Genomic DNA, 17,263 nt, shown 5'->3' with positions numbered 1-17,263 from the left:
TCAAAGGGTATATAGAGGAAAAGAGGAGGATTACTTACTCTGGTAAAGGCGTTTTGATGCTTCACTAACGTCTTCCTTCAGATTAACAATCAGAGGGCGTATGGAGAGAGAGAGAAGAAAAGAGGAAAAAAGAGAAAAAAGGAGAGAGAGAGAGAGAGAAAAAGAAAAAAAAAAGAGAAAAAGAGAGAAAGAGAGAGAAAAAAAGAAAAAAAGAAAAAGAAAAAAGAAAAAGAAAGAAAAAGGAATAATATAAAGGCACTTTAATGTTTTACTAACGTTTTCCGCCAGTTTAACAATCAGAGGGCGTATAGAGAGAAAGAAGAGAGAAAAAAAAAAAAAAGAGAGAGAACAGAGAAAGGATAGAAAGGAAAATTATATACTTTAATAAAGATATATACTTTAACATTTTGCTAATGCCTTCCTTAAGTTTAACATTCAGAGCGCGTGTAGAGGAAGAATAGAAAAGACAAAGATAAAGGCAAAAACAGAAAATAAAAAAGGGGAGTTTCTAGATCTTTTTTATTATAAAGGAATTATTCTGTAACATCCTTAAACTCTTTAAGGAAGGCTTCCTCAGCGTCTCTCTATAGTAAAATCTATTATATTACTAATTCCTACCTGAAGAAAATATTGAGGGAATCCGTTAATAGTAAAATAAAGAAGCCGAAATATCTGTATAATTAAACTATAAAATAAAGTATAAATTGAAAGTATAAAGAAAGTTATATTCTTTAGGATAGTTTTACCTTATCTGCCTTTCTTTTCTTAGGGTCGGAGCCCTCTGCTACATTCCTAGGTATATTTTCTGTTATATCTATAGGGCCCTTATTATCCTTTCTAGCCTCTTCGCCCTCCAGATATTGAATATCGATATTAGACATTTCACGTATGCGAGAACTCGCCTTTATAGTACTGATTAAGGCTTTAATTACGTCCTCTGGGGAGAGGCATTGGTCCTTGGGAACGAATTCTATCGGGACATAGCGGACTTTACTAATAGTATTATCCTGATTGAAGACCCATATACCGATATTAAAGCTTGGTACCGAACTGTCTCCAGTCATGTCTAGGGTATCGGTAAACATATCCTAATTCAGGGTAACTACAAGGTCGGGAACAGCTTTAGTAAGGTTCTTAGTAAAGATGCCAGTATTGAAGCTGTCTAACACAATATAATTGTAAATCTTGACTGTTCGGGTCTGCCTGACACGGCTTATCCGCCCGATGGCTTGCTGCTTGAGGGGGTCGGATGTAGGGATATCAAAGAGGTATACGTTCCAGCAAAGATTTTAAAGGTTAGAACCCGCTGCGTTAACGTAATAGAAGCATATTAAGATCATGTATTCATCTACTTTAATTGTAAAATCTCGTACTAGCTCGACACGCTCCTTGGAGTTAAGTTCCGAGTAGAAGACCCGGCAGTCAATACAGGCGTAATAAAAGGCAGCAGCGATAAAGAACTGCTAAACAGGGATCGTACATTAGATTATCGACTTTTCCTGTTGCAGGAAAATCTCCTGCTAGATTATAGACAGGAGAACGCGTAATTTCGGGCTGCCGTATAACAGGTACAAGAGGATATCTTAATCAGTAAATTGCTCGGGAATATTATGCGTTACCGGGACAGGGGCTGTAGTATCCTCGGTATATTTTCGTATTAGAATCTAGTTTTTAACTTGTATCGCCTTCTTGATCAGTTGAGGACCGAGTGTAAGATGCCGGGCCTAAATATCGAGAGATCGTGCACTAACTCGCACTAGAAGGTAGTAGCAATACCTGAAGAACAGCCAGGTAATAACTAGCGTGAGTTCTCAATACTTGGCCATATTCTATATGATTTAGCCCTCGCGGGTCTGAACAAAGAGGTAACGGCGGAATTACTTCTACTATCGGTAATATTAGGTAACTTTACGGGTACAGTAACAAACAAAAATCACTTAGTATTAGAAAGGAGGTATGTTATCGCCAATGCGTTTACCATTTGCAAACAGGATGCAGAAAAATAACAAACGCTAGATTATTAGATATTTCTATAGTTGGCAGAGGCAAAGGCCGCGGATTACACTATCCGAGCAAACAAGTTCGTTAGACGTTTTAAAAATGAATCGCTAGACTGCCTCATTCGTAAGGATCAGCTGGACTTAGAAATAGATATCGGGAAACGTAAACGGGTTGATTTTAGGGTCTATACCTATCCATAAGTTATCGTTTTTGGATAGTAACAGGAATGGGAATAAGCCGGCCATATCGTTATAAGAATTGAAAATGGGAGTAGCGGTAACCAGGATAGTCCATTTAGAGTAGATTTACCGGGCAGCAGTCCATTATGCCATATCCAGGTTCCAAAACGTATAGGTTTCGTTAACAACTATCGTGTCGAACAGTCCCCGAAAGGATTTAAATTATTCTGTCAAGGAGCCGTTACCATATTTTTCCGCCCATGACTTGTACTCGGCGGGTCTATGTCACTGCGCCAAAGTCTGATAACTGGTAATGACTACGGCATAATGTGTTTGCGGGCCAGTTATCTATGGGAGATTGCCTGCCAGTTTAAGGATAACTTTGACGTCGACTGGAGGGTCTTCTCGCGCGTCTCCAAAGTATACAATGATTTTGAGCCGTTTGGTGACGGCCTTGATTTCAGCGGCCTATTGCTACACCAAATAAGGGGGGCAGATAATGAGGGTAAGCTTACCTTTCAGCGTTATAACCCGCTACAAACAAACAGGTTAGTCAAAGATCAGGATAATAGAGAGATACTGGAGAAGCCTTCCCTAGTACCTACCTAAGGAAAAGCCAAAAAACGAATAGGGATAGGGTCACTTACATACAGAATATACCCGGTAACTATCTAGATTTTGCCAAGTCCAACTATATCGGCTAAGATGTATCCGGAGAGTAATAGATTTTCGCGGAACTGTACGATTGCATAAATAGCTATAGGCTGCCAAAAACGGAAAGACGTATTGATCCTTATCGCGGAATGTTTAAAAATATCTGGATTGCTGATATTAAATGTCTCGTAGGCCTTCTCGTGATTCTCGCGCTAGAGTTCGAAGTTGTCGAGCCAAGTCTGTTACTCGCGAGCGATTTCGATGGATGCCGCGGTAACTTGAGACAGGGTTACCCGGCCGTCAGGCGTATCTTTATAGGTCTTCTGAATAGTGTCAGCAGTATAGTGTACTAATATTAACGTATTGATCTTTTGCCCGGTAAGATAATATATGGAGTAGAGCCCCGCAGTAGTCATAAAGACCTTAAATGATGTTATAGAAGTCTCATCCGCCTCGTCCTGCATGTTATCTTTATGGGGGAGCTTTGTGTTACCAGTATCCGAGGCATCTGGTGCCGGCTCCTCTGCTAGTTTCTTCTTGATAAGGCGCAGATACAGTTCGATCAAATGGAACTGCCAATAGGGCTCGCTGAGGTCGGGAGTCTGAGAGACGGCTTAAAATGCCCGCTGGATTGCGGGTATCAGTTTATCTCTTCAATGGTGGAAACGAGTAACCGGCCCGGCCGGTATAGAGATATCGGGGGTCAGAGTGGATAATCGGCTTGCCGATAGGGGAATACTGGCAGGGGCAGGAGCAACGGAAACGAAAGTCGGGATTCCTGTAGGATTCTTACTTTTAATAGATAATCTTATGTTTCGGCTCGGTCTCGGCTGGGGAAATCGGGTAGAACGCTTGCTTGAGACCCTTAGCTTGGAGGCCGGTTTCTCGGGGGCAATAGGGGCAGCGGGGACAGCGGGTCCAAACGTAAGAGATTCTGTGGAAGGCTTCCTCGGGTCCTTCTCTAGACCAGCGTTCTCGCTAGGTAAGAGATAAGGGATCTAGAAAAAAGCACAAATAAGATTGCGCGTCTCTTTATCTACGCTGAAAAGGGCTATACCTTTTTTTACACGGGAGGCAGCAAATTCCTGTCGAATAATGCGGAAAATTGCCTATATTACTTTCTCTTTATGCTTCTGTGTCTAGGTTTTCTTGTAAAAGATCCTGTTCACGTTGCGCGTATTGACGTTAACCAAAGTAAGTAAACAAAAGGCAGTCCAGTCGGTCCGGTCCCAGTTAGTTTTATTAGAAAAATGGTTGAAGTATTTAGTATTACCGCTATTGGCCGCGGCATAGATACGGGCAATAATAGTGATAAACGATTTATTTCGGTTCATGTTGTTGCCGCTGGATTGAGCGGGGAGGATAACGTGCAAGTAACAGTATAGGAAATGAGGTCGAAATAGAGTATTCTTAAGTTATTTTTTCAGTTCTTTTACGCTTGTAACGGTCTCTAAGGCAGTACAGATACCTTTCAGGTTACTAATCTTAGTAAGGTCGAATCCGGCAAGGGTATTTTTTTGATCGATATTTTCTAGGGTATCGTTGTCCGCGTTAATGATATTATTTAGGCCGTCCTCGTCGGACGAAAATTATAGGGTAATCATTTAGAAAATACTGAACTTGCCTTCCTAGAAGGTCGAGTGAGGTACAGGAAAATGGGTTCGAAGAGAAAAGTTAGAAAGGAGAGAAAATCTAGAGGGAAAAGAGGGAGGAAAGGGAGTATTTATACCTTTTGACAAAAAGGAAGGTATCTTTAGGACCTGTTATGCTGTTCGCATCGCTGCTATAACATGTGCCGGGAGTAGTGAATGCCGCGCTTTATTGTCTGCGGGTAATTTCACTGGGCACGGCCTAGATATATATCACAAAACGATGTACGTAGCCGGCTAAAGGGAATCCCCACTATCGCCTTATAGCCTTTAGTAGGATCTCTCCGCTATCCCGCGTGCGATAACCTAGGTTCCTGGCCCTCGACCATACAAGGTTCTGGGGAAGGCTTCCTCAGGAGATTCCCGCCATGGCATGTACCGGGAGTAGTGAATGCCGGAAGTAATAAGTGCTGAAAATAGTGTATAGCAAGAGTAATAAATGCTGCACTTTATTATCTGCAGGTGATTCCACTGGGAACGGCCCAGGCATGCACTACAAAACGATGCACGTAGCCGGCTAAAGGGGATCCCCACCATCGCCTTATGGCCTTTAGTAGGATCTCTCCGGCTAGCAGTAGAGGAGTACTCTATAGGTAACTATCCTATATGTAATAACCTGGGTTCCTGATCCTTGATCATATAAGGTTCTGGGGAAGGTTTCCTCAGGAGATCCCCGTAAGGATAGTTAGGAATAGTTTTATATCTATAAGGCTGTTTACTGCTGGCTGAGCGCAGTCGTAAACTTCTGAGGCCGGGCTACGAAGACGCCGCAGCCTGGGTATCTGGTTCCCGGGTGGTCCGTTTGCTGGGGAGCCTTTAATCGGTAGATACCTCTCTAGCGGCCCGCTATACCCGAAAGATATATTTTTTTGCGCGGGTTAGGGACTGGGCAGGTACCGCGGTACCGATCAGAGACAGAAACTCACTCAGATCAGTTAATGGATGCTTAGCCCGAATGTGTATCTGCAAGGCCCGACGGGAGAGGCGCAGCGCCGGACAACTGGGCTACTGATAGGGTAACGCTTCCCATTGGGGTAGCCTCGGGAAGAGAGCGACGGAAGACTCTTAAGCCAGAAAACAGTACCAAACGTCGAGAGAAAACTGGACCGCCAGGGACTGGATAGTCTGGCGGTCCGCCGCATTCAGCAGAGCATGGCTTGTGTGATGCTCGATATACTAGCGTACCTGCGAAAGGTAGATAGCAGTCTGACATGTAATGCACATTAACAGTTACCATTCCGGGTAGAGTTATAAGAAGGCTTAGGACAGTAATTGGACCGTATGTATCGACCGACCCGACAGAACGCGGGGCTTTTGTTTTGGCTGGTATAGTAGGAAGATCTCTGGCAGAATGTAACTCTCGCAGTCTGAAAGACCTCGGAAAAGTACCGAGCGGAGGACGAAGGTATATTACAGTCGGAATATTATAGCAAATTGCTTAATCCGGCCCGGCGTTAGGCCGAATGGCTAGCTGATGTCTATAGTATAGACCTGTTCGTTAATGTAGCTATAATAATCTGTTTGCGCAATTAGGATATTACTGAGAGCCGCGGTAGCAATTCTCCAATCAGCTGGCGTTACCTGCGAAACGAGGTACTTTTTAGCAATAGCAATGGCGATATATCAGTAACTACAGGTAATAATATCCTGTCTATAAAGGAAAGGCTGGACGGTCTCTCGTATAAGGGCGGTAATCCTACCGGCCTGAGAACGGGGGGGCATTGCCCCAGGTAAAACGAAAAGATAATTATCTATCGCGCTAGACTGGACTTAACAGTAGTATAAGCGCGGCTGTCCGTTCTTCCGTAACTGCTGGTAAAACAGTATAAGAAAGGGGCGAACGCGCAACAGATACAGTACTATCAGCTAGCTAACTGAGGGATACAGAAAACGGGCTATATGCTGCGTAATCTGAATGCGCACCTGCAACTTATAATACTTGATAATGAAAAGCACGTTGCCCTAATGTAAGTACAGGTTCCGCGGTATTGTCGAAGTATTCTACTACTTTAGCTGCAGTAGTTCGGGCTCCTGGCTCAGCTGGTCCTACGTCAGTTAGATCAGGAGAGTAAGATGGTCGAGAAACCACTGAGCCTGGATCCGATACGCTATAATAGCGCGCGGATTCTACCGATTATTCTGGCGGAAAGGGACCATGCCCGCTGGTAGCGTCGTCTGGACTGCGAGCAACGGCGCATAGGTAGGCTGAAACTGGTTCGCCGGTATATCAAGAAAGCAGAAACTGGCCCGATACTTACTTAGATTATCGACTAGCGTAATAAGATTGATAGAAAGATAAACGCCGAAAAAAAGTCTGTATTTAAACGTTTGGGTTACTGACTGGAGGAGGGCCTCAATCCACCTACAGATATCGTTAAGATAAATCTCCCGGGGAGACCCGCGGTAGAATAGAGTCTGGTAATCTGGCGACCACAGTATATTCTCCGGACGAGCGGTATAACGGATGTGCCAACAGGCCCGATCGAGTAGCTCGAGAATGGCGTAAAAGGAATAAAGACTCCTACGGACGGCATATCGGGCTTAAATTGCCTGGGCCTGTTAGTACTGATTCCGGACCTTATGCCGGGGCCGAATGTTTTGCAGATAGTGATACTGCCGGAAAGGAAAAATATATTCGAGTAGTAGGACTCAGCTGACCCAGATCAAGGCGGAAAACGAGAAAAAATACGAGTATAGCTCCTAAAAGGTAAAGATAGAAACCTGGATATTAAGTACGGCTGTAAACGCCATTAGATTAACTGCAAATTTATCGCCAGTATATTGGATACTAGTCATCGTAAAACAGCTCAGGTAGAAATTGAATAAACTTTTGTCGAGCTATCTCTGTTCCGCAGGTAGGAGGGCCGGTAGAGCCAGCCGTCCTGTATCATCGGTATAAGGGAAACACTGAACAGATTCTACTGTTGGAGGTAGGAGGTACTTCTCTTCTTCATTCTCATCTTGTTTTATATTCTGTTTATTATTATTAGATACACTGTTGATCTCGCTAGCGGAATACCTGAGGAAAGCTTCCTCGGGACTTTCCTTATGGTCAGTTACTAGAAACTGGTTATTTATTTTAACCCTGTGCTGCTGACGGCCCTGTAAGGCACTTTGATTTTACGGAAATAACAGTAGAATGTAAGAGTCCGGGAAAAGCTCTACTAAATGATTCGCTACGTTTGGCCGGCAGTAGACAAGGATACAGATTGCAATTATAGTCTAATATTAGGTTACCTGTCTTTTTATAATAGGCCTCTCCTCGGCATCAACTAGATCGCAAGAGAATACTGATAGCGATCGTTTTCTTAGCTGAGCTGATAGGCTATAAGATATTATTAGCGGCTTAAAAGATACCGTAGTAATTACTGGTAGCAATACTGCTTGCGTAAATTTAATAGCGTCCGGCTGGCAGAGAAAACGTTCTAACGTTATCCAAATCCGATAGAAGTACTCCTTTTGGCATAAATCCAGCGGAATCCTGAGATCTTGGAACTGTCTGTTACCTGGAAACGAGGCGGCCCGGAAGGACTAATATAAAAAGTGTTTCTATATTTTGATGTATCTTTTTTTGGTAGCTGACTGTAGCCGGTCTAACGCTCGCTTATATAGCTTACCGGCAATAGTACTATAGAAGATCTAGCGGATCGGCTCGTGGGTGATATCCAGTGTGTCCAACGCCCGGGCCATAATGCGGTCAAACGAGGCCCTAATCATATAAAGAATGGTAATATAATAGCTGCTTTTCTCAGTCTACCAGACACTCGCAATCGTAGGATCTTGCTAAAGGGTATTAGAATGGTCCCAGAGCTTAACAAGCGTTTGAAAGGGCCGTCTCTCCAGATATCGAAGCCATCCGGTCTAGGCTAACCATAGAGTTATCGCTTCCTTTCTAGGGGGGATCATCCCCGTACGCGGAATTTTCCCTGATTCAGATTTGATTGATCGAATAGGGGGGGGCATCTTAGGCTGGCAGGAATTTATATCGGTATCATTTTCCGCTGGCGTCAGGGATAATAGGGGTAAAGTCGGTAAGTACAGTCCATTAGGGGATAACTGTACAGAGGCAGAGGACGGAAGTGTTAGTTTTCTATCAGGATTAGATAATACAATCGAGAACTGGAAACTTATGAATCTCTGAAAACGCGTGGGCGCAGTCACCCAGTACCGACAATAGCGGACATAGGTAAACCAACTTTACCCCTGAACAGGGATCTAGGCCAGTGGGCGAAAGCTCCCGACAGTATGCTCGATCCGGTAATATCGCTAGAGCCATTTCTTTGAGGCAGTAAGGAAGTTACAGTAATTATACTGCAGTAAATTATAGATTGATAGGCTAGGAATAGCGTCAGTACTATCAATTAACGGAAAAAAATCAGTATAATTTTTACGAGAGTACGCGTTCTCTGGAATACATTATAATTAGTACTCTATCGCGGTACGGCTTTCAATCTGATAGCAAGTACATAAATGCCGCAATATTAAACGATTTAGGAAGGTACACTAGCAGTCATAACAGATAATACATTAATATTAACTGTTGTACTAGAGATATTGGAAAGTCAGTTCCATCTGAATGTATAACGGGATTTACTTTCCTAATATTATGTAGATCTTGATGGAGAGAAAATGATGCCTACCAGGAGTAAGATTATAGTATAGAGAGAGAGACTAAGTATCATTCATTCTATCAGGAATAGATAGAAGAATAGATATATCATTATACTAGACGTGACGTGGCGCGACGGACGGAACGTAACGGAACGCGACGCGACCTTACCTAGTACGACAAAAAAAAAGAAAAACCAATTACCAAGGATTAACTTTAGGGGAGGTCCTGTTACCCCACTCCGGATCCCCCCAGAGTTGGTCTAGCGCCGGGAGGCTTCACTATGGAGACCTGGGGGGGGATCCGGGGGCTCCTCTCTGATAGGCCGGTCCCTCCATAACTACATAACTGATCATAACTGTGGCAGAAATGTGGGTCTACCGAAGAAGTGATTATTCAACTGAGTTATATGATCATATTCAAATGAATGAAGGTCTTGATTCTTTCTAACTACACGATAAAGAAGCCGATATTTATGCAATTTCAGGGGCTTCATGGTCGTCATAAATGAGCGGAATTGCACGATTTATCGTCATAAATCAATGCGGTTGCATGATCGATCTGGTCAAGCAAGGCGATGATATAAGCGGTTTTAGTCATCTACCGCGGCCACAGAACGAAAGGGGTGTCGCTACAACACTAGGGGGTGTCGCTGGAGCGCTGCCCTATTTTTAATGGCATACACATACTAAATAAAAGTATCTTTTGAATCCAGCTGCCAGAGCAACTAGTTACACCAAGCACAGCAATAGCAGGCAGCAACAACACATGCATATTCGGCTCAAAACTGCCAACTCGGGCCAATTCACTCTTGGTAAAGCCTCTTGATTGACAAGTTCAACTCGAGTTACACAAACTTCCATGGTATATCCATTTTTGCGGGGAGCGTCACCAAAAGCTAAGCATCGCGCTAGTGCCTCGCCACGTGTGTGGTCCGGACAGCAAAGGTATTGGATCATGAAGGTTTCGTATTGCCTAGTAATTTGTAAGATTGCGAGCAATCTTACCCCGAACAGTAACACCTTAATGGTTCGCAGCCTATTCCCGAAGGAGCTGCTTGAAAACAAGGGCTGGTTCAGATGTCGCAATGCGGCAGGCCATGCGAAATATCGCCCAGGGATGCCTTGATGTCAGACGTTGGTCGCCTTGCTTGGTACATAAAGAGACGCTGAAATGCATGTCCGGTGTAACCTTTACTCACTGCTGAGAGCCTGTCCACGCAACACATCCTGCACCCAGTGTACATGGCGTATGCATGCCTGGCCATGCAACTTGGAACGAAGCAAAGATGGTAAACGCATCGGCCGTCACGACAAGTGACGCCGCGCAGAGACCGAAGCGCCTCTCATGCGATCGGTGCCACAGCCAAAAGGTCCGGTGCACGCGCTCCGAGAGCCGCAAGACGGGAGACTGCGACCGGTGCCTGCGAAAGGGCGCCAAATGTGTCTACAGCTCATGCCTGCCCAAGGGCCGTCCGTCGCTCTACCGCGCGACAGAGACGGCCAAGAGCCCGGAGCAAACGGCCTCCCAAAAACCGCGCGCCGCCACCTCGTCGACTGCTTCCTCGCCAGACATGTGCAGCCGGACCGACTCTCTCGAAGGCCCAATGGAGGAGATTGTCTATTGCTCTCCTACCGTTGCCGACGACGAGAATAATGCCCATTACGAGTTTGACGCCAGTGCCGACATGGGCATGCACGACCAGGTCTTCCCTCCGTTTCCCTACCAACAGGACGGGGTTGCCGGTTCCGGCCCCGGCTGGGGGCAGGACGAGCATCTCCACGACAGCATGTCGCTGGACTTGGCCGAAACCACCGTCCCTATTCTTCCGGCTCTCCTTACCAGGCCTCTATCCAGCCACAGGTTTGACGAATATCTGGTCGGGATGCCAGAAACGGACTCTCTAGGATCCAGCAGCATCGCCAGCCTTGTCGACAAACAGCAACAGGGACTTGGCATAAGTTTGGACATCCGCAGTGGCACCAGCGCGTCAAGCTTGCCGAGTGGTCAAAGCAGCGTCAGTGGCTCCTGCGGCATCAGCAGCTACGCAGAGACTCTCAGACAGAATATGACGCGACTCTCGCAGCTCAGCGCGAACTCTTCACAGCTGTTGTTCTTTTCCAAGACGTTTCTGCTCGAGGTTCCCGAGATGCTGCTTCCACGGGAAGACCAGGACCCGCCTGCGCAGGTCTATCAGGTCATCAAGGCCGTCTTCAAGTCGGTACACTCTTGGGTCGCGCGCGGTCAGCGCAAGGCCGATCCAGCCACCAAATGGGCTCCGGCATCGGCACGGTCTCACGAGTTTCTGCACCACGTCCTGTCGGCTTCGGATCAACTCCGGGACATTCTACGCCAGTTGAATCTCACTTCCGGGGCTCGCACCCCAGCAGCTTACCCCGGCACCGCCTTTGCTACTTCTTCCATCAGCATGGACGGCGAGGCGACGGCCGCCTTGTCTCCGCAAGTTCCGCATGAAACCAGCCAGAACCATTCAATAGTCTGCCAGCTTGTCATTTCTTGCGCGTCACTGCTGTTAAACATGTACAGCGTGGCATTTGGTGCCCTACAGCGATGTTTAGACATGATCAACACGTCCTCGCAGGGACATGTAACTTCAGACGAGCACGACGAGCGCCTGGAGGCGTCCTCGAGAGCTCACTTCCAGCTCGTGTCGGTCATACAGCTGTGCTCATACATTTTCAACCGACAGAACCAGGCTGTGGAAACCTTGTTGAGAAACCACAGCAGAGTGTCGCGCATCCTGATGCTGCGCGAGCAAGAATCCAGGCAGTCGGTCTCTTTTGATGCCATTACCGGGCTAAAAACAGAAGTAGAGCAACAGTTGAAGCAGCTTCATCAGAGTTTATATAGGGCATAGAGTAGTATAGCATAGACGAGCATAGCAATATGAATCAACCCCGTCCGTCACTCACGCGTCGTCGGGGTTCCGTGTAGCACATACCCTCCTGCTTTCCAAGTGCTAACAATCTCACTCTGGCCACACACACATACACACACACACACACAACCATCGGTGGTGGAGCGGACAGCGCAAATGCCCGACACCACCGATGCCGACAAGCTCCAGACGTTCGGCGCGCCACGCACGGCGACTTAGTACGAGCCAATAAAGAAGCTGACGCCGAAACTCTGTAGCTTTATAAGAAATAACGCAAGCAACGTTACGCATTGTCTTTCCCGATTGCGGTACACCTTGCGAAGCCGCTAAGCGATTTAGTGAATCCCCCCCTCCCCTGGACAATGAACACTTCCGTTGTATCCCCAGAAGCCATCGAGGCGGCGGAGCAGCTTGTTCGCGATTTGAAGAGCCACACGGGCTCAGTTACGAATCAGGCAAATGCCGTGCGCCAACTCGAAAGACTCCGCTGTCTTGTTCACAAGGGCCCCGACGCTCTCATGTTTCATGCTTATCCCGTAAGCCCAGGCAAAATGGAAATTCAAAGTTACAGATACCATGTCCGTTTCGGATTCTGACAAGACAAGTTTCAAATCCTACCCGCCATGAATGTACTGTGCGATTTTGGGGTGTTTGACGCTGTGCCGCAGACAGGCTCCAGATCTTTAGACGATCTCTCAGCAGCAGTCAACTTGGATGCCGAGATTCTAGGTAAAGAAATAAAAATAAAAATAAAAAGAAATACACGGAATTCACCAGTGATGCATAGCTGACAGCAAGCTAGGTCGGTTCCTCCGGCTCGTCCTCACGCAGGGGATATTCAAGGAACATGCGCCAGGCGTCTACGCGCACACGGAAGCATCGAGCATGTTTCGAACGGACCACGCCGCCAGTTTCTTTCGGCTGGGGTAGGTGTGCCCGGCCCGCCACGACGGTCACTCTCACTCTCACTCCCTGATACTGACCATCCTCGCAGCACGATGCAGTTCCCGCAGTGGTGGAAGGTCACCGAGTATCTCAAGACGCACTCGGCGGAGGACGCCAAGGACGCGACGAAGGTGCCCTTCAGCTGGGCCATGGGAAAGGAGGGCATGACGTACTACGAGGCCCTGGAGGAGGACCCAGCCGTGTCCGACGCCTGGCACAAGGGCATAGTCATGATTGAGGCGACGCAGCCCGTCTCCGGCATGTTTGCCTTTGCGTCGCTGCGGGAGGCGGTCGAGGCGGAGCCGCACCGGCCCTTTGTCGTCGACGTCGGCGGGGGGCGAGGGAATGCGCTCGTTGCGATTATGAACGAGTGCGGTGGCAGCTACGGCGCAAAGATGGTCCTCCAGGACATGGACGAGGTTCTCAACGGCAAGGATCCGGTTGCAGTTGATGGCGTCGAGAACATGCCGCACAACTTTTACGATCCGCAGCCCGTGAAGAGTAAGTTGGCCTCGCAGTGACAAAGAGGAAAAAAAGAACAACGCTAACATTCACACAGACGCACATGTTTACTTTTTGCGCAATGTCTTGCACAACCACTACGACGAGAGGAGCCTCATCATCCTGCGCCAGCTGGCCGAGGCCATGGGCCCTACCTCGCGCCTCCTGCTCGGGGAGATGATCCTGCCTGGCACCGCCGCCGCTGGCTCGGATCCGATGCCCTTTTTCATGGACCTCAACATGTTTATGGAGGGCGGGCTCGAGCGGACAGAACAGCAGTTCGCGACGCTGCTGGCAGGGGCCGGTCTCGAGCTCGAGCGAGTCTGGCGGCACCCAGACAACCCGACCCAGAGCACCATCGAGGCGAGGCTGAGGTGAGCTGGCACGCAGTGACGGTGCATGGCGGATTTCACAATGGCCGGGTTTACAATAGCGGATCAATTCGTTATCACGCAAGAGGGCGACGGGGGCACGTCAGGCTAGATCGGCGCACGTACGTACCTGTAAACAAGGAGGGTCTGGGGCCTGTACAGGGTTGCACAGGGCTGCACAAGACGCAGATAATAGAGGGCTGCACAAGACGCAGATAATAGAAGGGTCCTTACTAACGACGTCGAGTAAATCGGTCTAAATTTAATTGGCCGGGTGTCTTGTTGGATGAATCTAATACTACACGGAACTCCGTGAACACGCTAATAACAGAGAAGCTAGCTCCCAACGCCACAGACATGCCGATCGATGCTTCTCTATACCTCTGTTTAGCCGGTTAATCAATAGCTGCCCGTAACCCCAGCGAATCCAACCGAGATTATCGGACAACGCAAACGATCCAAAGTGGCTCTCCCATCTCGGCGGATTTGTCAGCCTTCCGGTGCAATTAACAGCCGGGTCATGTTGCTCTGGCCGTAACTACTAGTACCTCAAGGCCCCTTTCGCACGTGTATTGGATTTGTAAGGCCATTTCAGGTTTGCTGCCTCCAGGGTTTAATCAGCTCGAGTTCGTGCGTGGCCTGTTCGTCTGCGGCGACTTTGCGATAAACCCTAACAAGGAAAACTCTAGAGAGGATACAATACTCCCATGTGTCAGGTATTACTTTAATCCAACCATCGCTGCTTTTCGTTACTGTCGCCATCGATTCAATAAAATCCAAGCGCATTCCGAGAACATGGTCGTACCGCAGCACACCGAGAGCACGGCGGCGGCCGAGGCCAGCCTACGGCCGCACTTCGAGACGACCAAATCATCGCCCTCGTCGCAAAGCCTCGCGGAGAAGACGTCACCCCAGGACATCACCGACATTCAGTCCTCCGTGGACACGGGCGCTGACGGTGTCGATGGGTACCCCCACGGCATTCGACTCATCCTTTTGGCCGGCGCGTCCATCATGGGCGTGTTCCTCATCTCGCTGGACCAGGTAGGCAGTTTTCTTTACTACAAAGTCTCTCCCTGAACAAAACTAATCGTGTGTTTTTTTTTTAGACAATTGTCGGTACCGCGATCCCGAAAATCACCGCCGAGTTTGATGGTCTCAAAGACATATCCTGGTACTCCGCGGCCTATTTCATGACCTTTGGCGGCCTCGAGGCGTCGTGGGGCAAGGCCTTCAAATACTTTGACATAAAATGGACTTTCGTTGCATCGCTCGCAATCTTCGAGATTGGCAGCCTCATCTGCGGCGTCGCGCCGTCGTCTGTCGCCCTGATCATCGGGCGTGCCATTGCTGGAGTCGGCGCTGCTGGCATCTCCGTCGGCGGAACAAGCATCGTCGCCTTTAGCGTCCCGCCCAAGACGCGACCGATTCTCATGGGGATCATCGGGCTGACGTACGGTCTGAGCTCCGTGCTTGGGCCGTTGATTGGCGGCGCCTTCACGGAAAATGTCACCTGGCGATGGTGCTTCTACATCAACCTTCCCGTCGGGGCGCTCGGCGCGGCCGTCGTCGTCATCTTCTTTCACCTCCCGGCCGCGGTCAAGCCGCCGCCCATCAGTCTTGGCCAGAAGCTGCTTCACCTGGATCCCGTCGGGGTGTGTCTCACCATGGCGGCCATTATATGCTTCGTGTTGGGCTTGCAGTATGGCGGAGTCGAATATCCTTGGCACAGCAGCCAGGTGATTGGTCTTTTGGTCGGCTTTGGAGTGCTCACGATTGCCCTGATTCTCTGGTCCATGTGGCTGGGCGAGTATGCCATGATGATTCCGCGGCTCTTCAAGAAGCGCGGGCTCTGGAGCATCTGCCCCTACCAGTTCTTCTTCCTCGGCGATCTGCTCCTCCTCCTGTACTACCTTCCCATCTACTTTCAGTCTGTCAAGGGTGCCAGCCCCATTCAATCTGGCGTCGATAATCTGCCCATTGTCATCGCAGTTGCCATCTTCGCTGTCCTGGGTGGCGTCTTTGTGACCTCAACAGGCCTCCCGACACCGGCCATGTTTGTTGGCGCGTTGCTCGGGACCGTTGGCTGCGGCCTCCTTTACACGCTCGAAATTGACACGCCGAGTGCAAAATGGATAGGCTACCAGATTCTCACCGGATCTGCTATAGCATTTTCGGTTCAGAACGGCCTAAACATTGCGCAGGCCAGCGTCGACCCAGAGGATCTGCCAGCCATGACGGCTTGCCTTTACTGTAAGTACATGCTTCGCGCCGCCGTTCATACAGGGCACGCCAAAAACTAACACGTGGTACAGTCTTTCAGACAGTCGGAGGTGCATTCACCGTTTCTTCCGGCCAGGCGGCCTTTGTGAACCAGATACTGGCAAAGCTCGCTTCATCTGCGCCCGGCGTTCCCGGACAGAAAGTCGTTAACGCGGGCGCTTCAGACTTGCGCAACATCTTTTCTCCGGAGGACCTGCCTGGTGTGCTGGTAGCTTACATGCACGGTCTGAAGGCGACGTTTGCCCTTTCCATTGCCTTTTGCGGCATTGCCCTGATCGCTACCTTCTTTGTTCCTTGGAAGCGGCTTGCAACGCATGCACCTGACGATAAGGAGGGTAAACAGAACTAGATAGTTCAAGTTTAATAATCATCATAAATTGGCCGGTTGCATCCTTGACAGTAGCACAGTAACTCTTCCGCCACAACACGGCCAGAGTCAACATGGCGGTCCAATGTAGTTTGTTGCGAGAACAGTGGCTGGTTGAGGCGGGAGCGTTGACAATATAAAGCTAGCCCCGGGGGAGCTTATTTCATACTCGCCACAGGCTGTCTCTAGATCCGGACCACTGTCTCGTTACACAACTTTGAACTGATATTATTCCTCCTTTACCTCAACATCCTTGTCCATCTTGAGAGCTATACCCTAAACGACGCCTTGAATTCAAACGGCCCCGTGCGCAACTGATACTTCGGCCTCGGACCCGGTCCGCAGCTTGCAGTCTCCAAACCGTACGTGTGGGCGTTAATATGCAAAAAAGCCTGGTTTACGGGTTTTAAGTTAAATAGGTGTTTAACCTTATTAAATACCTGAATAGGGTAGTTTCTCGTTTTAAAATCAAAAGGATTCGGCGCTATAACTTATAAGTTATAACACACTCTTATATTTAGGATCTGTCGAAAAGAGCTTTACCTATCACATTTATCCGGTTACTATTTTTTTTAAAGAGACTTATATAAAGTGAATAGGTTGGCCATAAAGATGGTATAGGTGCCGAACCGGTTAGCTTCTTTTTTATTACTATATATTTCTTGGGGGCCGCGGCCAAACTAGGAAGAGTAATTAAAAGATATAGGAAGGTCTAGGGTTAGGCCGATACTGTGACGGTCTACAAAGGAGCCTAGTAAAAGACTAGTTTGTTTATGACTCGTAGTCAAGGAATTTTCCCATGGAG

General features: G+C 48.2%; 2 protein-coding genes across 2 annotated transcripts; both read left to right on the top strand.

Annotated features, from left to right (window-relative positions):
• Positions 1-10,380: 10,380 nt before the first annotated feature.
• Positions 10,381-11,970, top strand: KD926_005166 (Zn(II)2Cys6 transcription factor domain-containing protein; the record flags this gene model as incomplete). Its single annotated transcript, XM_053095474.1, has 1 exon — positions 10,381-11,970. The coding sequence occupies one exon, from the start codon at positions 10,381-10,383 to the stop codon at positions 11,968-11,970; it is 1,590 nt and encodes a 529-aa protein (XP_052949862.1).
• A 383-nt stretch (positions 11,971-12,353) lies between these two features.
• On the top strand, positions 12,354-16,440 carry KD926_005165 (MFS gliotoxin efflux transporter glia; the record flags this gene model as incomplete). The annotated part of the gene is made up of 8 exons (XM_053095473.1): positions 12,354-12,527; positions 12,597-12,720; positions 12,794-12,917; positions 12,986-13,437; positions 13,496-13,811; positions 14,525-14,852; positions 14,918-16,061; positions 16,124-16,440. 8 exons carry the CDS (start codon positions 12,354-12,356, stop codon positions 16,438-16,440), a joined length of 2,979 nt encoding a protein of 992 aa, XP_052949861.1.
• Between the last annotated feature and the right edge of the window lie 823 nt (positions 16,441-17,263).

The sequence above is a fragment of the Aspergillus affinis genome, assembly GCF_023601865.1.
Source record: "Aspergillus affinis strain CMG 70 chromosome Unknown NODE_253_length_17263_cov_97_252997, whole genome shotgun sequence".
In the NCBI taxonomy this organism is placed as follows: Eukaryota; Fungi; Ascomycota; class Eurotiomycetes; order Eurotiales; family Aspergillaceae; genus Aspergillus; species Aspergillus affinis.
This window is presented reverse-complemented; position numbering and strand designations above follow the sequence as displayed.